This window comes from Engystomops pustulosus, chromosome 8, assembly GCF_040894005.1.
Source record: "Engystomops pustulosus chromosome 8, aEngPut4.maternal, whole genome shotgun sequence".
NCBI lineage: Eukaryota > Metazoa > Chordata > Amphibia > Anura > Leptodactylidae > Engystomops > Engystomops pustulosus.
The window spans coordinates 79,875,592-79,889,917 of NC_092418.1; the positions used below are offsets into that span (position 1 = coordinate 79,875,592).

At 39.9% G+C, this 14,326-nt stretch overlaps 1 protein-coding gene across 2 annotated transcripts in view; it reads left to right on the forward strand.

Moving 5' to 3' along the window:
• Positions 1 to 14,326, forward strand: part of LOC140075456 (putative methyltransferase DDB_G0268948) — a 67,439-nt gene that overhangs the window by 34,732 nt on the left and 18,381 nt on the right. For both annotated transcript variants that reach the window (XM_072121405.1, XM_072121404.1), the window contains 3 exons: positions 3,303 to 3,449; positions 6,297 to 6,460; positions 6,550 to 6,763. In XM_072121405.1, coding sequence (XP_071977506.1) covers positions 3,339 to 3,449; positions 6,297 to 6,460; positions 6,550 to 6,763 — 489 coding nt within the window. In that variant the 5' untranslated portion in view covers positions 3,303 to 3,338. The remainder of the gene's footprint in view (positions 1 to 3,302; positions 3,450 to 6,296; positions 6,461 to 6,549; positions 6,764 to 14,326) is intronic.

Here is a 14,326-nt window from a genome sequence, read left to right on the forward strand (position 1 = left end):
GCCAGATTAAGGGTGGTGGGGGCCCCTGGGTGCAAACTCGTGGGGGCCCTTCCAACAATGTTTTTGGAGGTATATCGCCTGCCAGCCCCCTGTAGTACGTAGCCTGCAGCTCCCTGTATTATATAGCCACCAGCCCCCTGTAGTATACAGCCACCAGCCCCCTGTAGAATTTAGCCGCCAGTCCCCTGTAGAAAATGGCGATCTCCCCCAGCGAAGGCAGCTGTGTTTCACTGACACAGCTTACATTCTAGTCCCCTATGTGCATTGCAGGCGGCCAACGACTCAGCTGAGCTCAGTTGCTGACTGTCAATAATTGGTGGGGGCCCCTTAAAAAGTGAACGTGGTGGGGGCCCTGGGGCTTGAGGCCCAGGAGCCCCTCCTTTAATCCGGCCCTGCGTAAAGTCTCTCAAAGGGGACAGTAAAGGGGGATGGAGGTAAATTAGTTGTGAATGCTTATTATATTAAAACATAACTTTTATTTTATTCAAGTAAAATGTTATGCACAGAACATTGATAATACATTTAGTACCGCATTTGTTGTCTTGGTTGTAAGAAGCCGGGTTAGGATCTGGCAGTGATGTCAGAGCCTGGACGTGAAGAGAGCAGGGCATGTGCTCTCTTCTAGCAGGAGGAGGCTCGAAGCGGAGGGGCATGCATAAATTAAAAGCCAGGGAAGCCTAAGGCGCTCAGGCACCTTCACCCTAAGTGCCTCCGATAGTTTTATAGAGTTAATATTTTGTTATTAAGGATGCCAGAAAACTACAGCAGCTTACTTAGGACACTTTACCACCAGTAATCTTGTGGTGGATGTCCTTTAAGATAAAAATAGGTTAGTATTGTAGTTGAACATTATGGGGCACATTTACTTACCCGGGCCCTGAGCGATCCCGAGGTGCATTGTCCGGCACGGATGAAGTCTGACGCGATTCAACAAGATCGTGCACCTGAGATCCTGCATGTATCGCTTCCCCGCTCAGGTTTGCCAGAGTTCACCTTCTCCTTCCCGGTGTATGTGAGTGCATGTCTTGCGAGACAGCTTAGTCCAAATCAGACAGGTTTTGTGTCGCATGAAAGTCGGCGCGATTGCACCAAAATTTGTTTACGTGCAACAAAACCCCCCGTTAAATGTGGCGCAAAATGGAAATAGTTGGGAAACCGACGGAAATGCAGTCCGCAGACCCTTAGTAAATGTGCCCCAGTATTGCTCATTGGGGGAAGTGCAAACAGCTTATGAATAGACAGTAGGAAATTTTGTAACTATTGCCATATACTGGCATACTAGGATCTACAAATTGTTACTTATTTCTAGGTTTTCCTGACCTTTGGTTTGATTTCCAAAAACCAACGCACCTAGTACAGTATAATCAATAAAATCTTTTATTGCACAAATTGGACTACATTATTAGCATACAAATTGGAACATAGTAATTTTAACCTGTGTGTTTCAACACAATGCATAGGTTGTTGACATGGCTGTGCTCTAATTCTTAAACTAGCCAGCCACCGTGTGACTTGCCATGGCTGCTGTTCTGACCTGGCTGCTTAACATGACAAAGTATATTCACATTTTCTTTCTCCTGGTTGTCCATCTTAATTCTGGATACACAGGCACACATGTAAAGGAAACCTATCATTACATTTTCACAAATACAGCTAGTGACAGGTTCCAATAGACCCCTATTAACTTAATGACACCATTCATTCAGCTAAAAATTATTTCCCTCACATCCACATAAAATCAACTACAGTGTTATATTACCTGACATCAGAGGGGGCGTGCCCTCCCATCTACTCCTCCCAATGCCTTATGCCTCCTCACTATTCAGCATTTCATGTCATGTGACCAGAGTGAGGTCCTTTTTCCCCTAAAATTTCTATCTCATGTACTGTATGTATATCTGATCACATTAATTCACAGAATGTCTATATGGACTTCTACTCCTCCCCATCCTTCATGGAGGCTTCTGTGATTGCATGAGATCAAATACATATATGAGGTAGATATGGCAAATTGTTGGAGGAAAGGATGGCATCACCCTGGTCACATCACATGAATGCAACACAGGGCACCATGTAAAAAATTTTACACAATGGGGCACATTTACTAAGGGTCTGCGGAACGCATTTCATCGGGTTTCCCGAATTTTTCCGTTTAACTGGGGTTTTTTACGCACGCGATCAGAATATTGTTCATCGGCGCTGGCTTTCACGTGACACAAATCGGGGACCATCCGACAGATTCAGACAACACGCAGGATTTAACATCTCAAATTATGTCGCAAGCCATGCACTCACATACACCAGGAAGAAGACCGTGAACTCCGGCGGACCGCAGTGAGGAAGCGACACATGCAGGATCTCGCCGCACGATTTTGGTGAACCACGCAGGACTTCATCTTCGTCTGACCTTCCGGATCGGGTATCGCGACAGGACCGGGTAAGTAAATGTGCCCCAATATTTCCATACCTTCCAACTTTTGGGCTAGAGAAAGAGGGACAGAAAGTCCTTCCCTTTTTCCTAAACCATGCCCATTGTCTCGCCCCTAACACAGTATAATATTAACCTTAATGGTCCCGACATTCTATAATGCCCCCTTCTTGTGGCCAAACCAACTATGGATCTATATAATAGCCCCTAATGCAACTTAGCATTCCTCCCTTTCATTCTCCATATATTCTGGTCCCCTGTCCTCCATACTCCTCATAATGTGGCCCCCTGTTCCTCATACTCCCTCATATTGTGGGTTCCTGTCCTCCATCAACCCTCATATTGAGGCTTTCTGCCGTCATATTGTGGTCTCCTGTTCTCCATCCTCCTCCATATTGTGGCCTCCTGTCCTCTATTTTCTCTCATATTGTGGCCCACTGTCTTCCATCCTCCTCATATTAAGACCCCCTGTCCTCCACTGTTATTGGGTATTAAACAAAAAGAAACCATGTTACTTATCTCTCTCATTCCCTAGTCTGGATTTCAGTATTTAACCCCAGTTCCCAAAATTTTGCCAAGTTGAAAACCATAGATCGTTATAACGCTGTCTGTTTGCTGTTTTCCCTGGACCTACAACTTGTTTCTTGGATTCTGCAGGATTCCTCACTGTCCTCAAACAATGTAAAGATGTTTCTGACTACCATTTCCTTAGCCCATGTGATAGCGTATTTCCACATTGTGACCTCCATAAGAGGTAGAACACCCCTACAATTACTCCGCAGTAAAGATTAGACATACATGAAAGTATATAAAAATAAAAGGAAATAGAGACATAGTTACAGTATTATATTAAGTTTTTTTATTTATTTGACAGATTTTCTCAGACGTCTGTAAGGAAAAGTCATATATCATGGCAGTACATCTGTTCAACAAGAAGGCGTATGCATTAATATACCAGAAGGATATGATTCCTGCCTCCAAGGAAACTGCTAAACTAATTTTATCCTATGTAAAAAATAAAGTAAGTATAGAATGTAATTTAATTGAGTAAATGAAAGTATATATTAAAAATGAATACATAATTCCCGATCAGATAGATAGATACATGCTGGCAAGATCATCTGTAAATATAGATATGGAATTTTAAAAACTGTCCTAAGACAGAAAAAAAGCCTTATTGGTCAGGCCTAAACTTAACTTTTATTAAATTATTAAATAATCACACTCAACTGTTTTAAAATTTCACATGTTGGGCTGCTATTTTTTGTCTGTAAATATCACAGGATGAGTAGCTACTCAATCGTATTGACTGCAATAGTTGATCTCTGCAGCGACCCTACTCATTAACAGCCACAACTATGATTCTCTAAAAACCAAACACGAGCCCCCCGACATGTTTCGCTGGAGCACCAGCGTCTTCAGGGGATTGGGGCTTTTGCCTCCCATTCCTTAACCTTAAGTGGCTCCCTTATTATACACATCTCTAATAAATAATGTCCCTAAAGAACCTTTACAAACGAAATCACCTACTCAATACAATGACAGGATGACAAAAATGTACACACCCATCTATTAACATATACAAATATACACATATACATGTCCACACTTACATCCAGATACATACTTTTATTTATTAATACAAATACATACATGCATCCAAAGAAAAGGTTGGATGCGAACACAGGACTAAACATATGTAGCAAAGTTTATTAATACATCAAAGACTACAGGATAACAATAAATTAAAAACCCTTAAAAAATACACCCAAAGGGTGTATGTGGCTGCCAAGGGCAAAATATGCCCTAAACTCCCTATCTCACTCTAACAATGCAAAAAATGACTATGTTATTTAGCAAACAGTAGAAGACCAAGTCAGGGTCTAATTACATCCAACACAATGGGGGTCATTTACTAAGGGCCCGATTCGCGTTTTCCCGACATGTTACCCGAATATTTCCGATTTGCGCTGATTTTCCCTGTATTGCCCCGGCATTTTGACGCACGGATCGGACTTTGGCGCATCGGCGCTGGCATGCACGCGACGGAAATCGGGGGGCGTGGCCGAATGAAAACCCGACGGATTCGGAAAAACCGCCGGATTTAAAAAACCAACATCCAGGATAGGCCGGTGCATTTGACTGCGTTCCGATGCTCTTCAGCGCAGCAGCGCCACATGGTGGACGTTGGAGGAACTACCTTAGTGAATCCCGGCCGGACCCAAATCCACCGCTGGATCGCGAACGGACCGGGTAAGTAAATCTGCCCCAATAGATTGTCCAGTGCAAGAATAACCTTATTGCAAATATGCCCATAAGCCTAATCATACAATACCAAAATAACTCTCATATATCCAAGAAGGTGGGGGAGCAGGCAGGCAGGCAAGGTCAGATAGAGAGGGAGTGGAACAGACCCCGCACACGTATCATCACCTTTCCAGTGACTTCCTCATGTGGTTTTTTGGGATTCGTGGATGCTTCACCTATAAATTATGCTGGTAGTGCCTGCTCTTTTCTTGTTTTGAGTATAGTTTATAATTGTAACCATAGCCAATTTTTTTTGGCATCTGTGACAATTGGATTTTAAAAATGTTGAATTGTCATAAGAACAATAATGCTTAATTTCAGACATCTTTGATAACTATTATAGCTGTTTATTGTAGCCTAGGACTAAAGTACAGTAAATTACCAACATCCAGAAGTCCGTTTGTAACTAGGATACAGGTTTTATTGCGTTTTAATACATTTTCAAAAATTAAACGAATGTGTACGAAAAAGGAAAAAAAAATTTTGCCATCTTCTGATGCTAATAACTTTTTCATACTTGGGTGCACGGAGCTGTGTGATATGTCATTTTTGTGAAATGAGCTACCATTTTGAGGACTGTGCAACATTTTGATCATTTTTCATTACATTTTTTATGTCATGTAAAAAGGTGTAAAAGTTGCATTTCGGACATTTGGGTGCCATTTCCCGTTTCGGAGGTCACCGCTGGTTATAACCATTTTTATATTTTGATAGATCAGGCATTTTGGGAAGTGGCGATACCTAATGTGTTTGTGATTTTTACTGTTTATTATGTTTTATATCAGTTCTAGGGAAAGGGAGGTGATTTGAATTTTTAATATTTTATTATTTTTTTTACATTTTTTAAATTGTTTTTTTTTCCACAATTTCTTACACCCTCTAGAGTACATTAACCCTAGATGGTCAATCATTCCTACCATATACTGCAATACTACTGTATTGCAGTATATGGAGTTTTTGCATATCATTCGTTACAATGAGCTACTGGCTCATTGTAACAAATATATAGAAACCATGCAGCCTCGGCTCTGGCGAAGACCCGAGGCTGTCATGGCAACCAATGGCCGCCCCCCAATGACGTTTGGGGGAGCGACGATCGGAGGAAACATGGCGCCGCCCATGCACTTTAAGTGCCACTGGCGACTTTGCCGGCGGCAGGGAACAGGCAATATGCAGCAAAGCCCATCTCTATTATGAAGAGGGCTCAGCCTGTGAGCCCTCTTCATACACCCTTCATAGCTCTGCGGCGGATTAAGGAGGGGTTAAGGAGAGATTGCCAATTAAGGCCACCTTAAAGACATGTGGAGACTTTAAGCCATAGATGCTCCACTAGGGAATTCTGGGAAGTATGCAAATATGTTTTCCAAGGTGTTAAATGGAAAACAATGCCTCCTTTTGCTACCTTGAAAGGGAGCCACCTTAACATCAAGTATGACCTACAAGAAGTTTAAAAACAACTGAAGTCAGCACAACTGAAGCAAAGATGTTGATTTGAAGATAAAAAAGATGCCAAATAATAAATTTGAATGGAAACAACTGAATGCACTCCCTTCTCTCCTAGACAAATGGGCGGCCTCTTGATATGGCGTTGGATGTTGGCTGTGGGAGTGGACGTTCCACTTTACCTTTAGCTCCTCACTTCAATAAGGTCCTGGGAGTAGACATGAGTGATTCCCAAATAAATGTGGCTAAACAGTATAATACAGCAAGCAATGTGTCATTCATGTAAGTATAAGTAACACTGGATGTACCAGTATATAGATATATAGATTTATACAGAATGGCACGATTCTGCCTCTCTCCTATGTTTATAGGATGGCTTCAGCTGAAAACCTACCCCTGAAAGATGCCTCTGTAGATCTGATAAATGTCTGTCTTGCTGCTCACTGGTTCCAGCTAGACAAATTTTTCAATGAAGCTATTCGAGTACTGAAGAAGAAAGGATGCTTGGCTGTGCATGGAATTTATCCGGACACTGATTTTGAATACAAGGACTTTTCATATGACCTGAATGCAGCAATGTCAGAGGTAGGACAATTCTGATATGGATAGAACTCTCGGCAAAATGAAGACGAGTAAAATGACTATTACCTACACACCTCCTCCAGCATGTAATGTCAAGTTTTTAGTATGGACTGTTACCAAAGGTCCAATGTTTTTGTGGACTCTCTGTAAAGCCTCATGTACACAGCCGTATATGTGTGCCAAGAGCTAGCCGCACAAACTGCCGGTCTCTGTCCGTTGACATCGGCAAAGTGTGCTGCACTCAGATCAGAGATCAGAGAACAAATTCCCAACTTCTACCCAACTAATTTCTTCGCTTTGTGTAAACATATTTTATCAACACGGTATTTAGGCCCAAGGATAACAAGGAATTTATTTCAATCTAACAGTTCTGTTGTATCACAGCTAACCCTGTAGTTGTATTAAATTGAACACTGGCTATTCTCAAGTCTCTCTACCGATTTCAGTAAAGTAAAAAGAAGCTGCACTCACCAAAGTATGTGAAAACAACATAGCATGGCATTGGCGCATTTTGCACGTCTAGGCACTTTCTCAAGTCGTTAACGTTACTATGCCATGACGTGCAATCAGAGGCAAGTTTCGTCAAGGAGATCAATACACAAAACATGAACAAAAACCTGCTAGCGTGAGATAGCATAAATAAAAAGGTGAGTAAAGGAAAACATTTAAAACAATAGCTACTATATCCTATCTACAGGTAATCTAAAAGGAGTAGTTTTCTCATAAATTTCACAATTAGTACATAAACTTTATAATATATTAACTTTCTCAACAGAGCAGAATACGTGAACGGTCACCACTGATCTAAGGGATCAATATCTACCTTTTCAATGGCAGCAGATTTCCACTTGTCCGGATTGCCATTATGTGTGCATCCGATGTGTTCAATAAGCCTGGGACACCCAATACCTAATGTAATAGATTTTTTGTGTCCCCTGAAATGTGTAAATAATTATGTATTATTTTAACAATGTATAATCGCATGGACAAAATACCACATAAACCACTTAAGTAGATTTACAAAAGTTAAAAGATGTAACATGTTGGGATTGACCCTCAAAATGTATTACTTTTAATTGCCTATTTGTTTACAATGGTTGCAGGACCCTTATTTAAAATTCTCCTTTGGGATCCCTTTCTCCAAACATGTTTTCTGTGGAGTAAAAAATCTACTTTGCACCAGAGAATTCCTAATAGTGGCACTACGTCTAAAAGCAACTAAAGGACGTGTATTAGTAATTTATTCCAAGTGGGAATAAATTTTGAAGACATTCCAGTTCCTCTGAATAGCAGATAAATAGCTTTCACATGGACCATACTCAAAGCAAAAAGCAGATCTCAAATGAGCATTTTCAGTCTTATTCCAAATTTTTTTCCGGCTGTAACAAATCGCCCTGTGTATATATACGGATGCTCTTTGAAAAGCTTCTTCTAACAATTTTTTGGTGTAACCTCCAACTATTAATCTGTCCATCAATTCCTGTGATTGTAATCTAAACTATTGATTCTCATTGTTTAGTTTTCACAACTGGAGAAACTTACTATTTGGTAACTATTTTTGTTTGTATAAAAGCTTTTATAGTGCAAGAGGGAATTCGTAGCTGTGGGTTTTATAAAAGCTGATGTCAATAATACTTATTTTTCTCCTTTTATTTTTACATCTAGAAATTCTAGTTCTTTTCCCAAAAAAACAGCTGTTAAACACTTATTTATTTGGTTGGTAATATTGAGATGATCCCAAAATTCAAAAAGCAAAGACTCCATACCTTCCCATATAATAAAAATGTTGTCCACATAACAATAAAATACCATTGAAAAGAGAAAAGATGTAACAGCCTTAAAAACAGGCCGTACCCATGGCTGTGCCGGTTCTCTGGACTAACCATCTATCATCGAACAGGCATTATGGGACAAAACAAAATCAAGTCCTGTAAAGACAAAATCTATGTATAGGGATCCCTCTTAGCATTGATGAGAATGTCCCTAGCATACGCCACCACCAAATCTTGCAGGTAAAGAGACTCTCAACATCAATGGAGGCAAGATAAAAATTTACATTCCATTCAAAATCTTTAATAACCTGCAAGAAGGCAATAGTATATTTTAAATATGACAGTACCGAAAGCTAATGTGGAAGAAGAAGCCAATCTAAATACTGGAAAGGCGTTTCCGAAACTAAACTTATACCTGCCTCAATAGGGCAGTCTGGAGGCTTATCCTTCTTTTTCATCTCTTGTAAATCTACTTACATGGTTTATGTGATATTTTGTGACAGATTCTACATTGTTTACCATGAGTAAATTATTCACACGTTTCAGGGAACACAAAAAATCTATTAAATCCGGTATTGGGTGTTCCAGGCTTATTGAACATGTCCAATGTGCACATAATGATAATCCTGTGTTGAGATTTGCCGGCATTGAAAAAATAGATATCGATCCCAACTGTCTATGTACTAATTGTGAATTTTATAAGAAAACTAGTGCTTTTAGATTACCCGTGGATAGGATAGCTATAAAGTAGCTATAGTTCTCAAAGGGTGTAAAATCTACTTGGATTTGGGGTGCCAGTTAATATTAAATTAACAACAATATTCAATGGATCTTTATAGGGGATTTATTAAGGGTACAATACCGGGGAATATACATAGAGGGTAAACTAACTAAGGGACAGAGAGATGGTAGGGAAGGAAGTGCTCTGCCTCAGGATCTGTATACCATTTTATATACATACACACATAGCTTACACACATGCCCATCATCCCACCTCCACCACTGTCTTGGCCAATCCAATGATGATATAGAGTCAATATATTCCTATCACACAAACAGGACAAGTAACTTGAGTCTTTGTTTCCCACAAGATCTGGGAGAATCCCTAGGGGCAATGACAAGCAGCTGTCCTCAGTGTTGTCAGGAGGCCTTAGCCTCCAGGTATGATAGCACAGTCCATTGTAATCACATGCAGCTGTCTCTGCAATCTTCATTAGGGGCAATGTAGGCATTTATGGCTTAGTTCTTCCTCTGTCCACAAAGACCCTTAAATTGTCTCAAGCCACATCATGTCATATTTCCAACATTATGCCCCTTTGGGCCTGAAAGGGCCACACACCATTAGACCATGTTTAGAACAGAAAATAAAATCCATTTCTCCTTCATTATCTTCTTTGGGTGTGGAAATGATCTTTCTTCTTCTGTTTTTTCCTCAAGGCAAAGTAGTTGAAGGTTTTATGGGTAAGGAATAGGGCACCAATGGTCATCACACCATTCACTCACATTCATTCTCATATCCATTTCTTGAATGACATTTTTCCATCTATACCATTTATCCAACAAATATAGATCTCCATATATGCTAGTAACTGTCTGTGATATTTACAATATACATTATACTAACACTGTATATCATATACAAAGCAAGCTGGAAATCATTATAAAGCAGATATGAAATTACATCATTATAAAATAAACAAAAAGTCATAATAATAGAAACCAATAACAATAGTGAAGCAACAACTGATTCAAACAGATAGTCCATGGGGTAATCTAGGGGTTTCTAGATTAAGTTTATTTTAAATATAACTAGTTTCGTATGGATGAAAAATCAGTTGTATCTAGAGATGACCGAGCACTAAAATGCTCGAGTGCTCGTTATTCGAGACGAACTTTTCCAGATGCTCGAGTGCTCGTCTCGAATAACGAGCCCCATTGAAGTCAATGGGAGACTCGAGCATTTTTCAAAGGGACCATGGTTCGGGAATAAAATGTGTTAATTAATTGAAAAAGAATGTCTTCTGATAAGTTAGCGAATGTATGCAAACATCTGCAATCTATTCTTCACTGTTCCGCACGTATATTATCTCCCGACAAGTTAGCAGATGTGAAGAACAGTGAAGAATAGAATAAAAACAGTGAACACAGTGAACACAGGGTCATTTAAGTGAAAAACACAGTGAAGAACACAGTGAAGAATAGATTGCAGATGTTTGGCACATCTGCTTACTTGTCGGGAGATACGCGGTCCGGGATCTGCTCCTCTTCTTCCACTGAAGTCTCCCTGATCTCTCCGTGCTGCCCCATGTCTCCGTGCTGCTGCCGCTGCCCCATGTCTCCGTGCTGCTGCCCCTGCCCCTTGTCTCCGTGCTGCAGACGATGCCCCATGTCTCCGTGCTGCTGCCGATGCCCCATGTCTCCGTGCTGCTACCTCTGCCCCATGTCTCCGTGCTGCTGCAGATGCCCCCTATTCCCGTGCTGCTGCCGCTGCCCCTTGTCTCCGTGCTGCAGCCGATGCCCCATGTCTCCGTGCTGCTGCCGCTGCCCCATGTCTCCGTGCTGCTGCCGCTGTCCCATGTCTCCGTGCTGCTGCCGCTGCCCCATGTCTCCGTGCTGCTGCCGCTGCCCCATGTCTCCGTGCTGCTGCCGCTGCCCCATGTCTCCGTGCTGCCGCTGCCCCGGTGTCTCTGTGCTGCTCCCCGTTGTCTCTGTCCTGCTCACCGTGTTCTTCAATGTGTTCTTCACACATATATATTGTTCTTCACATACTATTTTATTCGCACCGTTCCGCGCGTATCTTCCGACAGGTAAGCAGATGTGCCAAACATCTGTAATCTATTCTTCACTGTGTTTTTCACTTAAATGATCCTGTGTTCACTGTGTTCACTGTTTTTATTCTATTCTTCACTGTTCTTCACTGTGTTTTTTTAATTAAATGCTCGATCTCGAGCAGGGGAAATACTCGTCTGAGCAACGAGCCGTTTCGAGTACCTTAATACTCGAACGAGCATCAAGCTCGGACGAGTATACACGCTCATCTCTAGTTGTATCACATTTACCCCATTAACAAATGTAATGTCTATTTTAACCAGGTTTTATATTTACACTCCACAAATACGTTTGCATTACATATCATATATGTCTTCTGTTGTCCAGAACTGTATAGATTTCCTAAAGGTATTCCATTGCATATGAATACATATCATGTAAATACAAATGTCAGCAGTCACTATACTAGTGGATTCAGAAAATGTCACTAACCACCCTCTAGAGTAGGTGTCCTTCATCTCATCTTACTTAGATGATAAAATGCAGTTATGTAGCTGAGACATTAATTACTATATGTTTAGGCATCCATGGAGATAGACACACATAGATTAAGAACATTAAAATTAAAAAAAATTCAAACTGAATGCTGCTTTTAATACCCTACTGGTATAATACCTTACTGGTATAAAGGAGCGTGCAGTTTGTTTGAAAAAAATTAAATTAAGTTACCAGTGAGATAAATGTATCAAAGGAAAACCTTAAATAAAAATATATATATATGCAAACATCTACATATCAGACTGTATCTCAGACTATTTTGTTTATAGTCAATCACATTCATAACTAGATGTGTCTGTACACAAAGCATTACAAATCACCACTAATATTTGTCTCACACCAGGAACAACTTGTCTTCTATTCAGCTGGTAATGTACGTTATTACTCCGCTACCAGTGCAGGTGTTTATACAAAGTAAAAACAACCAAAAATTATCACCTTGAAATTTATTTCACCTGATGGCACATTATTTAATATTAAAAGCTTCTCCTTAAAAATACAAAAATCTTGGAAGGTCCTCTGGTAAATGCCTAAATGGAAAAAATAAAGCTAAATATCAAATGATCCTCATCCACCTTATTTATTTATTTTTTTCCTTATAAAAAAACTAAAATATTTATGCAAATTCACTATAGTCTGCCCCTTTGGTACTGTATTACTTTCCTCTACAAACCATGCCCCTTTGGTACCACAAAATGGTACCAAACACCATAAAAAAAATAATACTTGAATCATGAAAAAACTGCTTCATTAAAAAATAAATAAATAAATTAAAAAAAAAAAAAAAATCCATCATTCCTAAGCACCAGGTACTTAAAAAAATGTGTATTGACACAGTTTACATACTACATTTAACAGAACACAAAACAGACAACATAAAACAATGAGAGCTAATTCAGCTTCTACACATCTTAGGGTGGGACAGCAGGCAGTTTCCAATCCATCTTCTGTCAATGATTAAGTAAGGTCATCTATGGGACAAGATAAAGAACAAAGACATAGCACAAAAAAACAACAAATACATTACACACAGGACCTACACATCACAATGGGATGTTACTTCATGTTTTTAATTGTTTGCAAAAAATTAACCCTCATAAATTTTGAGCTCATTACACCACGTGGTTTTATTTGTAAAAACATAAAACTTTTACCATTATTCATGATACAAACAATATCTTTCACATACTACCTTTTTTATGACCTGTAAACAAAAATGTCAATATTAATAACTTGTTTCTTCAGCCAACCACCTTGTTGCCTAAAACAAAAACATAATGACAGTTATCACACAAACAATACTCAAAATAGATATGTAAAACACGAGATCAAAGAATGGAACCTGTAGAAACAAAACAAAGTGTTAGTTTCTTTGTCCTGGAGTCATGTGACAAAAGAAATCCAGTCTACAAGAGAAAGAAAACATAGTTAGAAACCAAGTAATTCATACCATTAACACAATTCCAAATCTATTCATTCACAATGTGTATTGGTATATCCACACATTAAGGTCTCAGTCTCAATGGCATCAATTTCTGTATACAATGAATTATAATGTGTCCCATGGTTTGCATTATTTTCATTACAGAAACGTTTAATATGTCCTGGCCTCCCACATCCATAGCAATACCTGACATATCTTGTCCTCCTAGCTCTGTACTCTGTAGACAGATATCCTGATGGTTCACCCCTATTGTTAGACTCCTGACACCAGTCCCTGAGTATATTAATAAAGTTCTCTAGGGATGTAGCATTCCTCAGGGCAATTTTTGTGGTGTAATCCCCATTACACTGATTTGCCATTGAATAGAGGAAATCAGAGTCATCCTGAGACATATCCGGGCAGTTGTAAACACTCCTAAATAAGGTCAGGTACTTGTTACAGAAAATAAGGGGGTCATCACCTGTCCTGAACCTATATCTTCTCAGGGTATTCTCACCCCTTATGTCTCTCCCTCCCATGATACGCTGCAGTTCCTTCCTTCTTCAGTCCGCACCACTATCACCATCTCCCATGTGTGTAGATGACAATTGTGCTGCCAGAGGCCCAGGAAGCCATGCTCGGAGCATAGACCAGGCATCCTTATTACACAAGTTGTATTGCTTCACCACAGCTTCAAATTTATTGGATACAATTATTGGTGATTCATTTGTATCCCATTCTCCAATAACCTGACACAGATGTAGTCTATCCTGGATGGTGAGTGTTGGAGACTTATCTGCAGGTATTAGATTGTGTTCATCACTCCAACCCTCGGGTGTGACAATGCAGACATCTGCTGCTTTATGGCAGGTCTGGTTTTGTACTTGGAGGGACCGGATCTGCTGTTCTTGTTTACACAGTTGGGCCATTGTTTCAGACAATTGACCCTTTAGTGATGTAATTAACACATCCCTCTGATGTATCTCCCTTTCTAAGGACTGTATATGAGTTTCAGTAGATACAGAACTCAATCTACACTCATCG